This window comes from Bison bison, unplaced genomic scaffold (genome assembly GCF_000754665.1).
Source record: "Bison bison bison isolate TAMUID 2011002044 unplaced genomic scaffold, Bison_UMD1.0 scf7180017864324, whole genome shotgun sequence".
NCBI lineage: Eukaryota > Metazoa > Chordata > Mammalia > Artiodactyla > Bovidae > Bison > Bison bison.
Genome location: NW_011494896.1, coordinates 2,007,568 through 2,025,831, shown reverse-complemented (window position 1 = coordinate 2,025,831; position 18,264 = coordinate 2,007,568). Strand labels below are relative to the sequence as shown.

Sequence of the window (18,264 nt, the reverse complement as noted above, 5' to 3'; positions counted from 1 at the left end):
TCCTCCACATACAAACCTGGGATAAACGTGCTGGTTCCTGGTGGACTAAGCTCAGATATTTCAAGTTGAGCAGAGACCTTCACAAAGGGGATACTTTATCTCCCTATTGGAGAGGAAAGGGAACTGAAGTTTTGAAACACAGAACAGTACTGGTGGCAGTCAGTACTTGACACCGGTTCTTCTGGCTATGAACCTTTTCTGCAAATTCACAGACAAAACAAGACAAGACATTTTACAACAAAACAGCCTTTAGTGAAGTACTGCCAAGTTCTAAGGGCTTAAACTCATTTAACCCTCACAGCAATCCCAGGAGACAGACACAATTATTCTTATTTTACAAAGATGCCATTAAAGTACAAGGATATTACTATACAACTTGCTTACAATTTTTTTTTTACAGCAAATAAATGGAGAAGCCAAGTGAAGTTGTAAAGAACTACAAAAAAAAAAATGTCAAGTACAAAACAGCTGATTAAAAATCAGTAATTTTCAGCTAACATATAGCAGAAAGCTTTATCAAGAGGTTGCCAACAATGGTCCTTCTAGTCAAAGCTATGGTTTTTCCAGTAGTCATGCATGGATGTGAGAGTTAGACTATAAAGAAAGCTGAGCGCCGAAGAATTAATGCTTTTGAACTGTGGTGTTGGAGAAGACTCTTGAGAGTCCCTTGGACTGCAAGGAGATCCAACCATCCTAAAGAAATCAGTCCTGAATATTCATTGGAAGGACTGATGCTGAAGCTGAAACTCCAATACTTTGGCCACTTGATGCGAAGAACTGACGCACTGGAAAAAACCCTGATGCTGGGAAAGACTGAAGGTGGGAGGAGAAGGGGATGACAGAGGATGAGATGGTTGGACGGCATCACTGACTCAATGGACGAGTCTGAGTAAGCTCCAGGAGTTGGTGATGGACAGGGAGGCCTGGCATGCTGCAGTCCATGGGGTCGCAAAGAGTCGGACACGACTGAGCAACTGAACTGACTGACTGACTGATAGCAGAAAGAAACTCGGATTTGAATCAGGACTTGGATTTAAATTCCGTCCCTGAGTGCTGTGTGAAGATTTGGGGCTGGTCACTCTGGGCAATTTCCTCGCCCACAAAATGCAGATAATAATAACCAACTCACACGGTTTTTGAAAAGATCCAGAGAAATGATTGTAAAAGCGCAATGTAATCGCTGAAATGTAACACAAACGTGAGCAACACCTCCAGCCTGCTTTGAAACCGCTCATTTGAGTGCGGACCATCAATCCAAAGGGCAAATACCGCGCGCCCCCTTCCCGGAAGCCGACGCAGGGCTTCCTGGGACTTGTAGTCTTAGCCGGAACCGGCCCACCTGTCTAAAGCCCCGGAAGTACTCGTCGCCTGAGAGGCGCTGATTAGGAAACTGGGGGTTAGAGGTCGCGGAGGCAGAAGGCGTTCCTGCCCCTGTCCTCGTCACTATGTAGCTGAGGGGCAGGAGGCCTATTCCACGTTCTGGAAGGTTCTTGGGCTCGACCACGGCAGTAGCCCCAGGACTTCTAGTCCTTGGCCTCGGATCCTTGCAGGCCGAGGGGAGTCGCCGCCGCCATGTTCGGCTGCTTGGTGGCGGGCAGGCTGGTGAGGAAAGGGTCGGATGGTCTTAGGAAGGGGGCGACACCCCAAGGGCGAGGCCACTGGGAGTGGGGGTGGGGGTGCGCCGGGTTCGGGGAAGACCTCTTCCATCTGCTTTCCGGCGGAGAGCGTGAGCGTGGAGGCTGGGTTTGCGCCCTTCTTTGCCCCCAGCGCTCTTGACAGTAGTCCCAGTATTCACTGCCTCTTCTTGAGTGTGCCTTACTCTAGGCAGCGCACGCCTTTTGTTCACTGCGCTTCATTTCAGCTTTCTTCGTAGCGCTTTTTTGGCACCCCAAACTTAAGCGGTAACTAGTGAGGTGGTGCTTCTCGTTTTCTTTTGCAGTTGAGGAACTTAAGCTCAGTTGGCAGTATAAATACTCGCCTGAGCTCAGAAAGGGAATTCGAGGTAAATTTGATCTAGCCGGTAGTGTCCAGCCTGTCGAAGGTTAAGATGTTCGGTCAGTGTTTAACTTCTGGGTCCCTTTGGAAGGGTTCTAATAAAAATAGGGTTAACGTAATTTGAAGTTGCTTGGTAGAAATTCGTGAAACTTAATCGGGAGCCGTGCCAGTGATGACTCCAAAATGATGTGAGCAGCGAGTTTCCTTATTGCGTAAAAAAGAGATTGCAAAAAAAAAAAAAAAGAGAGAGAGAGAGATTGCCTTCCTTAATGAATTGTTAGGTAAATAAGATAAGTACCTGGAATTGTTGAGGAATAATCTGGAGGGTGAATCTTGCTTGCCTTCGTAGAAACCATTCAGATTCATTTCAGACCTGATTATTTTTTCACCAAGAGTTCTTTTTATGTTTTCTCCCTGCTTTGTTAAATGCTGCAGTTTCTTTGTTAAGTTTTTCATCAATTTGTTTTAAACAATGTAGACTGTACACAGTGTAAGGAACTAGAGAGAGAAATTGGACCTGGCTATCCTCAGAAAATTTGTCTGTCCCTTAAATGGCTGAGAGGTGCCTTTTGGCGCTGGTAGGAGATAACACTGGTGAAAAGTTTGGATTGCATCTGCCCTTGATAGGAAAAATGACCAGCCCACCCGCGGAATCTGAGGATGAATTTCATTAATGAATGACCTTTAAAATGTGTGTGATTTTTCCTGAAGAATAGAAAGGCCCTATGGAATTCGTGTTGTTAACTAATTTGCAGGGAATTTAGTTACCGCAGTGCCTTTGTCTATTTACTTATTACCTCATCTCTGTAATGGATATCCAGGACGGGTTCGTTGATGGCAACGTTTTTTCACAGCGTTTGACTCTTAATTCTGCAGTATTTGAACATGTTAATCGAAATAAAGGGTAAAGAGACCTAGAGTACCTCAGCACTTAACAATATTATTCTTTTACTAAAAAAGTCCATCTAATCTAAAATTAGGAAGTCAATTTTCTTTCCTTGAAAACTTTTCTTAAGTAAAAGAGGTCATTTTTTTTTTACCTCGGGTTGAGGATTAGACTGTCATAATACAAATTTACAGAATGTCTGGTGCTTTTGACAGAGTTGGCATTAAGAAATGTTTATTTTGCTTGAGGATTTGTACGTACCATAATTTTACATGCCTTTAAGATTGCATGCCAAAAACTGATAAAATTGAATTTAATACTAATATGGGCAGTTTGGTTTATGTTCTTTCTTCCTTTGTTTTATTCTCCATATTTGAACTGAAGGTTAGTAATTTGGGGGTTACAAATATATTTTAGTGAGTAGGCAAAATGACAAATAGGGAATCTGCAAATAATGAGAATTGACAGTAACTACTTATGGATTGCTTACTCATTTTAATTACCTGGAGTTTCTTTACCTTCAAACTAGAAGATAAGGCTTTCATGGTGTGGTGTTTCATTTTTATAACATTTTGAAGCTGTAGTGATTTATTATTTAAATATAGTCTTTTCTGGGCTCTTCTCAAATAATTTAGTCATGTTTTTAAAAGATTGCATTCATTAAATCATTTTAAGCCTAGATATATATTTTTAGGTTTTCTATTAAAGTTAGCACTCTCTGGTGTATTTGGTAATTCCATAATTAGAGTATCAGATTCACCCAGTGTTAGGCTTGGCATGATGACAGTAGTCAACTGTATCTTTTAACAGGGCTTACAGCAACACTAAAAGGGCTATAGTAACTTATCAAACTATTGAACTAAGGTGAGTTTCTTATTTTCTAGGTGCAAACAGCTGCACAGCAAGTGGCAGAGGATAAATTTGTTTTTGACTTGCCTGATTATGAAAATATCAACCATGTGGTGGTTTTTATGCTGGGAACAGTCCCATTTCCTGAAGGAATGGGAGGCTCTGTCTACTTTTCCTATCCTGATTCAAATGGAATGCCAGTATGGCAACTCCTAGGATTTGTCACGAATGGGAAACCAAGTGCCATCTTCAAAATTTCAGGTCTTAAATCTGGTAAGAATAATATATTAAAGTAGTTGCGTAGTTAAACTTTTTTCTTAAATAGCATAGCATAGAATATGGCTTTTTTCACTTTTCATTATATTTTTCTGATTGCTAAAGTAATACGTAACATTGTTTAAAAAAAAATCAGATGATACACATTTGAAAAATGGTAAGTGAAGGGACCTCATACTCCCATCCTGTGCCCCTGGAGAGAACCAGTCACTGTGATTCTCTTTATATGGTGTATACCTTTATAAAGAGATATTTTTGAGTGAGAGGGTGTTTAATGAATAATGAGAGGAATGTTCTCAAATTTGTAGTATATATACATCAGTGTTTAAACAGGTAAACCAAGTAGACTTGTGTAGGAAGTATGAGAGTCCTTTTTTTCTATGAAGATTTTTGAATTCTTAGGTTTGATTACCCCTTCAATGTTGTGTTGGTTTTATTGACATTGCAGATGCTAGATCTTAGAGGGACAAATCTTGTTTACATGCTTGAGGTATTTTGTGTAGAAACTGAAAATAGAACTAGGTACATTTACTCCCAATGGATGTCTGGTTCCTTTGAAAGTCTAGATGAAAAGAAACATGGAAAGTCTTAGATTATAAATATATCTTCTCTTAGAAATAGTCTGTAGAGTCTAAGGAAAAGTCGTATTTTAGACAACATGTTTGGACCATTATTTAGACGGTTGAAAAGTAGTTGTGTGTGTTTGTATAAAGTGCTTAGAGAATCGGTAAAGGGAGCAACCAAGTAGGCAACCCTTAGTAGGTTGGGGAAAATTTCTGGGCGGAGGTGATATTAAACCCTTTGACAAGATGAGTAGGTGTTTGTCAGGCCTATGAGAGGCCTATTGGGCATTCTTTTCTAGGTGGAGGTAATATGGATATAATGATAAAAGTTTGAAATCGTGGTGTGCTCAGAATGGCACAAGGCATGGGGCATAGGATGCAGGCATGGGTCATGAAAGGCTGAAAAGCTTTTGAATCACACTGACTCATTTGAATTTAATAGGTTAGAAAGGCTGAAAAGCTTTTGAATCACACTGACTCATTTGAATTTAATAGGTTAGCGAGTTTTAACATGCTTTGATCACAGACCTATTGGATAGTGTCAAAAAAGTGTGTAATATAAGCATAGTGAAACACTAAAAAAATTGCATGTACTCTGAAGCCCATGTTTCTCTCCCTCATAAAGACTTGTCCCTGTAGTTGTAGAGGAGCCAGTGAACAATTGAGTAGGAGAATGATAGGGTCAAATTCTGTGTTTACCTTGAGGACTGTGAATAATGAACTGGAGCATTTCTGGTCAGATAATGAACTGTTAGCTGCTGTTATTTATTTAGTTGGATTTCTGCGGGGAGAAATGGGAAAGGGTAATATTTACAGCTAAACATGGTTTAGATTGATGGTAAAGACTAACCTCTAGATTTAAGAAACAACGAATTCCTGCAGTCCTTCTGAGTAGGGGTTCCTTGAGATAATTATTCCTAATCCCTAAGGAAGTGGTTCTTAACATGATTCCCCTACCAGCAGCATCAGCCTGTAAACTTGTTGAAAATGGGGATACGTGATAGGACCCCAGACACACCGAATTAGAAGACTTGGCTGGAGTCCAAGTTTTTCAGTAGGTTTCCAAGGTGTTTCTGTTGCCTTCTAAAGTTTGACAGTCATTGTCCTAGGACATCCATTGTATGTAGTAAATTAATGCCTCTTATAATGTGGTATTGGTTCTGAAAACTCTTTGGGAAAATTAAGAAAATGGTCATTCTAAAATCACTTACTGTGACTGTGCATAAAAATAGACACTCTATAAGTAAGAAAAAATATGGACAACCTAGTACTCTGTAGTGAAATCACTGGATGGTAAATATATAGAGAAACTAATAAAGGAACCAGAGAGAGAAGACAAGTCACTTGTAACTGAACAGCAGTTAGTTTAGCAGATTTATCAACAGCATGAATGAAGGTAAAAGTTCTCTAGATTAGTATTTCAAAGTGCCAAGGAAAAATGACATAACCCTCATTGGTTATTGTCATTGTACAGTGAAGGAGAAATGAACGTTTTCAGGTGGAGATGGAGAGTTTGCTACTGACAGACCATTGCTGAAAGAAGTGCTGTAGGTAGTTGAACTTTGATGGAAGGGAACTTTGATGGAAGGAATCCAGAATGTAGAAGAGGATGAAAGACTCAAAGTTAGCAGAGAAATTGGTAAGCATAGACAAATTGGGACAGTTTGATTATATGAAACAATACAGTAAATAAATGCATAAGAATTGAAGGAGGTAGTAGTCTGAGTAAGCTTTCTGAGGTGCTGTTGTTTAGAAAGAGTAATAAAATTGATTCTACTTTTAAGTAGTTCTGTTAAAATTATAAGGAAAACTTAAAAAAAGGAAAGAAAAAGAAAATGCATCGTATTGAAAACAAAGCTGTGGAAATAATTTCATATATATCAGTTATCAAAATAAATGTAAACAGAATAAACTTACCAGAGAAAGCATGGAGACTCTGGGATGGGATTTCTTTTAAAGACAGCAAACAAATAATTATAGTGATGTTTATCAATAATGCATCTAAAATATTCTAATGCAAGGACCCCCACTCCCCTGAAGCTGTCATAGATGTGTTTAAGAAAAATGAGACTAATACAAAAACATTATCAAGGAATAAGAGGTTCATTCCTTAAGAATGAGATCATCACTAGGAAGGCTTAAATATTTCTAGGAAAAAGTAAATGTCATGAATTTGTGTATAATATAAAAGACAACCTCAAATATAGAGAACTTTATAATCGGTATTTTTAACACACTTCTCAATACATCAAGTAAAATAGTAAGGAATGAAAATTTGAATGAAGAATTAACAATCTTGGGATGCTATAGAACCCTGAAACTAATAATTAGATCATACACATTTTTTAAGTACACAGAACATTTATGAAATTTGACCTTATAGCAAGTCATGAAGCAAGTTGTAGCTAATGGGAGATTATCACTGTGCAGCCCACAGTGCAGTCTAATTACAAATCAAAAGATAAAGCATTGTCATGTTTAGAAATTTAAAAATATTTTAAAGTAATTAGGTGGGTTGCAGAAGAAATAACTGTGGAAATTAAACTTCTACAGTCAGTCAGTCGCTCTGTTGTGTCCGACTCTTTGCGACTCCATGGATTGTAGCACGCCAGGCCTCTACAGAATAAAACATCACATCCCTTGTGGCTCAGCTGGTGAATAATCCGCCTGCAATGTGGGAGACCTGGGTTCAGTCTCTGGGTTGGGAAGATCCACTGGAGAAGGGAACCGCTACCCACTCCAGTATTCTGGCCTGGAGAATTCCACAGACTGTATAGTCCATGGGGTCGCAAAGAGTCGGACACAACTGGACGAGTCCTTCTTCTTCAAGGTAATACTGAAGAGATTAACTCATAGGCTTAAGTGATAATATTTGAAAAGAAACGGAAATGAGTGGGCTAAGTGTTTAAGCAAACTAAGAAAGTAGATGCAAAAATGATAGTGCTAAAGAACAGAAATTAATAACAGAAAGCAAAGGAACAGTGGAGGGACTTAATGAAATACAAATCGGATCCTTTGAAAAGACAAATAATGAGCTACTGAAAGGTATATTTAGGGAAAAACACACAGTGTTTTTGAAAATGGAGACGTAACTATAATACAGTTTAGTAAAATTTACAAGAAATTTTATGCCAGTACATTTGAGAACAGTAAAGGAACATATAAAATTGGCTATATTCTAGAAAAATACACTAAACTGACTCAAATTTAAATCATGATGAGATAAAATATCAAAAAAAATTAAAATGAGCAATTAAAAATATACCTTTCCCTTCTACATACCACTATCAGACTGAAAGGGTTAAAAAGTTCAGTTACACCTTTATGAAACAGATTGTTTATATCTTATGTGTTAGAGAACAGGAGAAGAGGCAGTTACCCAGTTTAGATTTTGAAGCTAATAAAACCGCTTTATCAAAAAGGACAAGGAAAATATGAAAGAGGAAATTTGGCCTAAGCCAGTTTATTTATTTGGATATTTATATCTATGTACATATGAAAGTCACAAAGTGAATTCAATAAGGTATCTTTATTTTTAAAACTTGTCATTATGGCACATTTAAGATGTATAAAAACACTTCAGTATTCTTGCCAGGAGAATCCCGTGGACAGAGAAGCCTGGCGGGCTACAGTCTGGGGGGGTGCAAAGTGTTGGATATGACTGAGTGCACACACAGTTCAGCTAACCTGCATATATTTAAAGTGTACCTTTTGATCAATTTTGATATATGTTTACACCTGTAAAACCATTACCACAATCAAGATAATGAATATATCCATCACCCCTAAAAGTTTCCTAGTGCTCCTTTGTAATCTCCTCTCCTGTCTCCCCTTCTACCCCAGGAAACTACTGATCTGCTTTCTGTCACTGTAATGTTTCATTTTCTAGAGTTTTCTTTCAGTCAGGACAAAGACTTTTTCAGTCATCCACATTGTAGAGTAACTCATCACAATAGTAATTCGTTGCTATTTATTGCTGGGTAGTTGTCTGGTATACCACCATTGTGTATCCATTCACTTGTTGATGGACATTTGGATTGTTTCAGTTTTTGGCTTATAAAAGTAAAACTGCTGTGAACATTTGTGTGTAAGTCTGTATGGACATATGGTTTCATTTCTGTTAGCCAGGTAGCTCAGTGGTAAAGAATCTGCCTGCCAGTGCAGGAGATGCAAGAGGTGCAGGTTCGATCCCTGGGTCAGTAAGATCCCTTGGAATAGGAAAGGCAACCGACTCTGATATTCTTGACTGGAGAATTCCATGGAGAGAGGAGCCTGGTGGGCTACAGTCCATGGGGTGGTGAAGAGTTGGACACAACTGAGCGTGTACACACAATACAATACAGATAAATACCTAGGAGTGGAATGACTGGATCATAGGGTACTTCTGTGCTAACTTTTTAAGAAACTGCCAGACTATTTTGCAGCATGATTACTGTTTTACATTTCAGTCTGTAGTGTTTGAAAGTTCTGGTTCCTCCCTGGCCTTGTCCACACATGATCAGTGTTAGGCCTTCTATTTTTTCAGGCTCCAAAATCACTGCAGATGGTGATTGCAGCCATGAAATTAAAAGACACTTACTCCTTGGAAGTAAAGTTATGACCAACCTAGATAGCATATTCAAAAGCAGAGACATTACTTTGCCAACAAAGGTGCATCTAGTCAAGGCTATGGTTTTTCCTGTGGTCATGTACAGATGTGAGAGTTGGACTGTGAAGAAAGCTGAGCGCCGAAGAATTGATGCTTTTGAACTGTGGTGCTGGAGAAGACTCTTGAGAGTCCCTTGGACTGCAAGGAGATCCATCCAGTCCATTCTAAAGGAGATCAGTCCTGGGTGTTCATTGGAAGGACTGATGCTGAAGCTGAAACTCCAATGCTTTGGCCATCTTATGCGAAGAGTTGACTCATTGGAAAAGACTCTGATGCTGGGAGGGATTGGGGGCCGGAGGAGAAGGGGACGACAGAGGATGAGATGGCTGGATGGCATCACCAACTCGATGGTCATGAGTTTGGGTGAACTCCGGGAGTTGGTGATGGACAGGGAGGCCTGGAGTGCTGCGATTCATGGGGTCGCAAAGAATCAGACACAACTGAGCGACTGAACTGAACTGAGCTGAATAGTTGTATAATGGTATCCCATTAGGTTTTAAGTTTGCATTTCCTTGATGACTAGTGATATGAGCATTTTTTCAAGTGCTTATTTGCTGTCTCTGTATCTTCCTTGAAGTGTTTGTTCAAATCTGTTTTTGTTTTTTTATAGATGGGGTTGTTTTCATATTATTGAGTTTTGAGAGTTCTGTGTATATTCTTGACACAAGTTATTTATGAGATGTGATTTGAAATTTTTTTTCTGGTTTTTGGTTTGTCTCTTTACAGCATAAGTTGATGGGTTTTTTTGTTTTTGTTTTGTTTACAGATATCTTATTTAATGATTTGTTCCTTTGCATCTTTTTAAAAAATTTACTTGATTGATTTACATAGAGCATGTTTTTAATTTTGGTAAAGTTAGTTTTTTCAGTTTTTTCTATTCTGGATTGTGGTTTTGGTGTTGCCTCTAAGAAATCTTTGCCTAATGTGAGGTTATAAAAATTTTGTCCTAGATGTTTTTAGTTTTAGATTTTACATTTATATCTGGGATCCAACTTGAATAAATTTCTGTATGTAGTGCAAAGTACAGATTGAAATTCAATTTTTTTTATTTTGGCAAGTGCATATCTAACCATTCCAACACCTTTTGTTAAAAAGCGGAAGGAATGACATTTTTCTGCATTCATCTCACTTGGGAGCTCTCAAACTGCTCCATTTTAAGGTAAAGCATAAACTAGTGAATATTTATATTTGTACAAATATGTATTGATTTAAAAAGGAAAGAGAAATGGAAATAGATACTGTTATATAGTTTGTTTAAACAAATTACTAGTTGGAAAACATGCTAGAAGATTACATGTATACTGGTAAATGTTAATAGTAATAAGCAGCCTAAGTGGAGAAGCAGCTAACTTGGGGTAAGAGAGAGAGAACAGTTTCGGTTTGGGTGTGAAGAGCCTTTGGAACTTGATGCGTGTGTGTGTGTTTGTGCATGTGTGTGCGTGCGTGGTCAGTTGTGTACAGCTCTTTATGACCCCAGGGACTGTAGCCTCCCAGGCTCCTTTGTCCATGGGATTTCCCAGGCAAGAATATAGGAGTGGGTTGCCATTTCCTACATGGTAGCAATGCCTTAAACAAAGTGGTGGGTTTTGTTTGTATAGCAATAGGCTAGGAGAAGGCAATGGCACCCCACTCCAGTACTCTTGCCTGGAAAATCCCAAGGACGGAGGAGCCTGATAGGCTGTAGTTCATGGGGTCGCTAAGAGTCGGACACGACTAAGTGACTTCACTTTCACTTTTCACTTTCCTGCATTGGAGAAGGAAATGGCAACCCACTCCAGTGTTCTTGCCTGGAGCATCCCAGGGACGGGGGAGCCTGGTGGGCTGTTGTCTATGGGATCGCACAGAGTCGGACATGTCTGAGGTGACTTAGCAGTAGCGGTAGCAGTAGGCTAGTAGTCAACCAACTGTTAACCTTTGCATAGCTGGAAAATGCAGACTTACTTTATACCCAGATTCATGCATTGATTAAGGTTAATATTGGCCGTCATCTAGTACACCAGGACCCTTGGTTGTTTTTGAAGACATATTAATTATTAATGGTCAGTTGTTGTCACCTTACCCTCACCTCTCTTTGCTCTGTGCCAGCATTTTGAGTTGGAAAGGGATTCAGTGTCTCTTTTTCGTTTATGATCATCACTATATTCCCTGAAGGAGATGCCTTGCGAATAGTGAAAATTGCTTTCTCCTGTCATGCTTTTATTGCCTTCGGCTATCTTTTCCCCTTTTCTCTTGTGACACACAAAAGGTTGAGGGGCAGTGGACATATATTCAGAGATCATAAAAACCCAGACATTTCCTTATTGTGTTATCTCATCCAGTGTAGAGAAAATTCAGCAATCAAAAATTAGTTAATATAATTGCTTTAACCAATTATAGTAATTAGTCAATAGTAATTAGTCAGTGACATTATGATTTCTGTTGTGAAATTAAACAGTCCAAAACACAATCCCAAAATAATACCTAGTCCATTTCAGGAAAATGGATTTATTTCCATTTTGATAATACAAATAGTTCTTTTACTCTCCTGTCTTTTAAAAAATGCATTATTTCTCATCATTTCCAGAACTATAACATGGCTTTTGATAGTTTTAGTTATGAAAACAGAATGAAATTTCAAGGCAATATTTGTACTGAGTAAAGCAGAATGTTTTATTAAAGAGAAATAAAGCAGCTTAAAATACATAGAGACTTAGTGATTATCATAGTTTCATTGAGTTAGACAAGGCTGTGGTCACTGTGATCAGTTTGGTTAGTTTTCTGTGATTGTGGTTTTCATTCTGTCTGCCCTCTGATGGAGAAGGATAAGAGGCTTATGGAAGCTTCCTGATGGGAGAGACTGACTGAGGGGGAAACTGGGTCTTGTTCTGATTGGCGGGGCCATGCTCAGTAAATCTTTAATCCAATTTTCTGTTGATGGGTGGGGCTGTGTTCCCTTCCTCTTGTTTGACTTGAGACCAAACTATGGTGGAGGTAATGAAGATAATGGCAACCTCCTTCAAAAGGTCCCATGCACACACTGCCGCACTCAGCGCCCCCGACCCTGCAGCAGGCCACCGTCGACCCACGCCTCTGCTGGAGATTCCTGGATACACAGGCAAGTCTGGGTCAGTCGTTTGTGAAAAGATCAGTTTTCATTCCAATTGCAAAGAAAGGAAATGCCAAAGAATGTTCAAACTACTGCACAATTGCACTCATCTCACACACTAGCAAAGTAATGCTCAAAATTCTCCAAGCCAGGCTTTAACAATACATGAACTGTGAACTTCGAGATGTTCAAGCTGGATTTAGAAAAGGCAGAGGAACCAGAGATCAAATTGCCAACATCTGTTGGATCATCGAAAAAGCAAAGTGAGTTCCAGAGAAACAACTACTTTTGCTTTACTGACTATGCCAAAGCCTTTGACTGTGTGGATCACAACAAGCTGGAAAATTCTTAAAGAGATGGGAATACCAGACCACCTGACCTGTTTCCTGAGAAATCTGTATGCAGGTCAAGAAGGAACAGTTAGAACTGGACATGGAACAACAGACTGGTTCCAACAGTACCGGAAAGAAGTACATCAAAAGGCTGTATATTGTCACCCTGCTTATTTAACTTATTTGCAGAGTACATCATGTGAAATGCTGGGCTGGATTCAAGATTGCTGGGAGAAATATCAGTCACCTCAGATATGCAGATGACACCACCCTTATGGCAGAAAATGAAGAAGAACTAAAGAGCCTCTTGATGGAAGTGAAAGAGGAGAGTGAAAAAGTTAGCTTAAAACTCAGCATACAGAAAACTAAGATGATGGCACCAGTCCTATCACTTGGCAAATAGATGGGGAAACAATGAAAACAGTGAGAGAAGACTGTTTTCTTGGGCTTCAAAATCACTGCAGATGGTGACTGCAGCCATGAAATGAAAACACACTTGGTCCTTAGAAGAAAAGCTATGACCAACCTAGACAGTATATTAAAAAGCAGAGACATTACTTTGCTGACAAATGTCCATCTAGTCAAGGCTATGGTTTTTCCAGTAGTTGTGTGGACATGAGAGTTGGACGGTAAAGAAAGCTGAGCACCGAAGAATTGATGCTTTTGAACTCTGGTATTGGAGAAGACTCTTGAGAGTCCCTTGGACTGCAAAGAGATCCAACCAATCCATCCTAAAGGAAATCAGTCCTGAATATTCATTGAAAGGACTGATGTTGAAGGTGAAACTCCAATACTTTGGGCACCTGATGTGAAGAACTGACTCATTTGAAAAGACCCAGATGCTGGGAAAGATTGAAGGTAGAAGGAGAAAGGTCCATCAGAGGATGAGATGGTTGGATGGCATCACTGACTAGATGGACATGAGTTTGGGTAAACTCCAGGAGTTGGTGATGGACAGGGAGGCCTGGCATGCTGCTGTTCATGGGGTCACAAAGAGTCAGACACGACTGAGTGACTGAACTGAACTGAGTGATTATCAGCATTAGACAAATGATAAAATGCTGTGGTGGTTCTTTGCTAGTATGTTTGGAAAAGTACTTTTTGGATGTTTAAAATATTAGAATTCTTAATTTATGCAGAAAAGATTAGACTTTTATATTTGGGAATTGTGTATTACTGCAATTTAAAAATAGGTAGACTTGTAATGGATTTATTTTTTTGAAGCTTTGAGATGCCTTTTATAAACTTTATTACATTGAGCAAATCTAGCTAATTAGCACAGCAGGGTGGAAGAGAGACTTGATGAAGTAACTTTAGGCAATTGTGATTGAACTGAGAATTTATTAGAGAATCTAACAGAATTTTTTGGAGTAAGGAGGATAGTTCAAATGAAGCAGATTTCATGTTAAACTTTGGTAGTGTTTGCGGTTCTCTTCTGGATGATGAACAGATTTCTTAATTTTGCATTGAAAGATTTTGGTTGGAGAATGTGAGGAGCAGAGGGCTCTGTTGAGAGAATTTCGGTGGATAGGGGATCTTAAAACCAGTTACTGTGAGTTTTATTTTGATAGAAGATTCTTTGTGACTCTTGGGTTCTGAAAAGGAGTTAACACAATGAATACATTTTTTAGACTGATGCTGGAACAATCTGAGATAATAATTGAGAATTAGTATGGGACTAAACTCTTAAAATGTAGAAGGGAAGGTTTGATATTAAACGAGAAGAAACTGCACTTCTTTCTTTCTTCTTTCATGGGATCTAGAAATCCTTAAAATAGTAAATAAATAAAAGGCACAAGCTTAGGAAATACAGTTTGGTGGTTAGAGAATTGGGAAAGTTTAAATCAGTCTTGCAATTTTTATCTTTAGATACACTGTGCTTGGTGTTTAGTGTGGAAGAGACATTGAATTAAAAACTTAGTAAAAATTATGAAATACTGGGAGTATTACATAAAGAAATTGTTTGGTTTATAGGAATTATATGCAAACTCAGATCAGCACATAAAAGGGAGTATTGACAAAAATAAAATTTGTGTGGAACTTAGATTTTAAAAAGTAGTTAGCTATAGGCACTATAGGTCTTTTGCTGTATTATAATTTTTAATTATTAAACTTGGGAAGTATACTAGAAATTGCTTTAGACATTTCCATTAAACAAATTACAGAAGAAAAATACTTGCTTTTGTAAAAACTCTGGTGTATATCTACTTCATCCTTAGCACATGCACTTCAAATTGATGACTGCTTTCGTTTAGGTCTCCATATCTGTGTGTGAATATTAAAACCACTCCAAGACAGTATTCATAGGAAGCAGATTAGTGACCTGAGATAATTGAAAATGGCTCAGTGGAAGATTAGCCTGGAGCATGAGCTTGAAGCATGACTAGATTTGGTTGGGATGGAAGTGGGAGGATGGGAAGTTGATTGCATAAGGAAGTCAGCAAAGTTATGAAAGCAGTAGTGTACACCACACCTTCAAGTGACAGGAGGAGACTTTTAAAGGTAGCATGATAGACTTCTACTTGGGAAGTCTCAGATGGGGATGCAGTAAGGTTTAAAGGTAAAGTGAGGCTGTTGTGCGATGGTTATACCATGTGGGGTTTCATTTTTTTTTTTCCTCTGGTAGGAAAGTGTTTGAGCAGGAGAATGATATTTTAAAAAATGATGTTTTAGGAAAATCATTGTCTGGGATGGCTTGGAAAATTTTGTTGAGATTAGAGCCAGAGCAGCCAATTAGGAAGATTTTATGGTGTTGAAAGAATGAAGGAAAGGGTAACATTGAATATCTGCTCATGCAGTGCATTGTCCTGGGCTTTCGTGTGTATTATCTCATTATTCTTTAACAACAACATTTAGAGGTGGATATTATTAGCCTCTGGCTTTCAAGAGACTGGATGTCAGAGAAATTAAATATTTCACTTAGAAATACTGTTAACTTTTAGGCAACAATTGTATGTTATGCAGTACCAAAATAATATTTAACTAATCCACTTTGATTATTTATGCAGTCCATGGGGTCACAAAGAGTTGGACACGACTGAGCGACTGAACTGAACTGAGTCCTCATTGATGGAAATTTGGATTATTTCCGTTTTTTAAAAATTGTTTATAGCAATGCTACAATCAACATTCTTACATATATTTTTGTACATATTTTTTAGCACTATATTTCTGTAGAAGAAACACCTACAAGTGGAACTGAATTCCTGGATTAAAATGGCGTTTTAAATAAATATGTAGGAGGCCTGGAAAAAGTGTACTGGGTGTGGATAACGGATCATTATTGTCTTGGCGGTTGTTAGAGAATCATAAGAAAGGTAGTTGGTACTACAGAAAACTAATAGAGCATATCCTTGCCAAGTATAATAAAAGAATAAGCCATGGAATTTTAGAATAGAAGGTCCTAGAAATAATTTCATCCAATCCTTAAATTTACTGTTGAGACACTTGAGATCTAGAAAGTTTCAAGAGAGTTTCTAAAATTGAGCAGGGATTAGAATCAAGATACCCAGATTTTTATTCACTATTCTAAATGATATAGATCTTTTCACTTTCCAAAGTAAATTTAAGGAGAAACCTACATTCACATTCCTATGCATTGTTTTATATGTATATATAGTTCATACGTTTATAACTGCTATTTTCTGCCATTTTCACTTAATATTATTTCATGTGGAATTAAATTTTTATGAAACTTTGATGTGCTAAAAAGTATTTACTGTTGAATCTTCTCCTCTCTCTCTTTTTTTTTTTTAACCCTCCTTTTCCACCAGTCAGGTACTATAGAGTGAGAAACAGACACACTCTGGTCTTTAGATGGGCTGAAGTGGAAACACAGGATGAGATTTTCATGTGTTTTAAAACAAAAGATGATATGCATTAAAAGGTTTTCAGAAACATGGATGTGAAGTGTATGGTCCTTTTTTCCCTGTTTGTTTAAAATAGTAGTATAGAATTACATTTTGTTGATAGGTTATAGTTTACCTATTTATTGTTTACCTTTTTGGCTTTTTCTTGCCCCTCAAATTACTTTAGATTTCCAGTTATTATTGGTATGCTGTGCTGTGCTTAGTTGCTCAGTTGTGTCCGATTCTTTGCGACCCCACGGGCTTTAGCCTATATCCTGCCAGGCTCTTCTGTCCATGGGATTCTCCAGACAAGGATACTAGAGTGGGTTGCCATTCCCTCCTCCAGGGAATCTTTGCGACCCAGGGATTGAACCCAGGTCTCCCACATTGCGGGTGGATTCTTTACTGTCTGAGCCACCAGGGAAACTCAAAAATACTGGAGTGGGTGACCTATTCCTTCTCCAGGGAAACTTGCCAACACAGGAATTGAACCAGGGTCTGCTGCATTACAGGTGGGTTCTTTACCAGCTGAGCCACTAGGGAAGCCCTTATTACTGATATATAGAAGTACAATTGTTTAAAAAAAAAAACAAAAAAACCAAAAAAAAAAAAAAACCAGGCTTTTTTAAAGAGCAGTTTTAGGTTTATAACAAAATTGAGAGGGAGGTACATAGATTGCTCATATACCCCTGCTCCCACACATGCTTAGGTCTGTCCTATTATCAGCATCATTAACCAAAATGCTTTTTTCTTTTAACCTACATTGATGCATCATAATCACCCGAAGTCCACAGTTTACCTTAGAGTTCACTCTTACAGGCTTGGACACATGTTTACGGATATATATCTATAATTATAATGTCATATAGAGTATTTTCACTGCTCTGAAAAATCTTTTGTGCTCTGCCTATGTACCACATTGCCTCACCTCCCCACCGGCAGCCACTGACTTTTTTAAATTGTCTCTAGGTTTGTCTGTTTCAGAATGTCATATAGTTGGCATTATACAAGTGAAATCTTTTCATGCAGATTGGCTTCTTTTGCTTAGTAATAGGCGTTTAAATATAGTTTTTTCATGTCTTTTCATCACTTGATAGCTTATTTTATTTTTAGTGCTAAGTAATACTGCATTAGGGCTTCCCAGGTGGCTAAGTGGTAAATAATCAGCTTGCCAGTGCAGGAGATGCAGGTTCAGTCCCTGGGTGGGGAAGAGCCCCTGGAGGAGTGCATGGAAACCCTCTCCAGTATTCTTGCCTGGAGAATGCCATAGACAGAGGAGCTTGGTGGGCTACAGTCCATGGGGTTGCAAAGAGTCAGACATGACTGAGCACGCATGCGATATTGTCTTGTCTGGATGTACTGTAGTTTATAGTTTCACCTCAGATCAGATCAGATCAGATCAGTCGCTCAGTCGTGTCCGACTCTTTGCGACCCCATGAATCGCAGCACGCCAGGCCTCCCTGTCCATCACCAACTCCTGGAGTTCACTCAGACTCAGGTCCATCGAGTCAGTGATGCCATCCAGCCATCTCATCCTCTGTCGTCCCCTTCTCCTCCGGCCCCCAATCCCTCCCAGCATCAGAGTCTTTTCCAATGAGTCAACTCTTTGCATGAGGTGGCCAAAGTACTGGAGTTCAGCTTTAGCATCATTCCCTCCAAAGAAATCCTAGGGCTGATCTCTTTCAGAATGTACTGGTTGGATCTCCTTGCAGTCCAAGGGACTCTCAAGAGTCTTCTCCAACACCACAGTTCAAAAGCATCTATTCTTCGGCGCTCAGCCTT

The 18,264-nt window shown here is 38.8% G+C and overlaps 1 protein-coding gene across 1 annotated transcript in view; it reads left to right on the top strand.

Moving 5' to 3' along the window:
- Positions 1-1,357: 1,357 nt before the first annotated feature.
- Positions 1,358-18,264, top strand: part of LOC104998139 (chromosome unknown open reading frame, human C11orf73) — a 37,292-nt gene continuing 20,385 nt past the window's right edge. The window contains exons 1-2 of the mRNA XM_010853163.1: positions 1,358-1,602; positions 3,766-4,003. Of these exons, the coding sequence (XP_010851465.1) occupies positions 1,573-1,602; positions 3,766-4,003 (268 nt within the window). The 5' untranslated portion in view covers positions 1,358-1,572. The remainder of the gene's footprint in view (positions 1,603-3,765; positions 4,004-18,264) is intronic.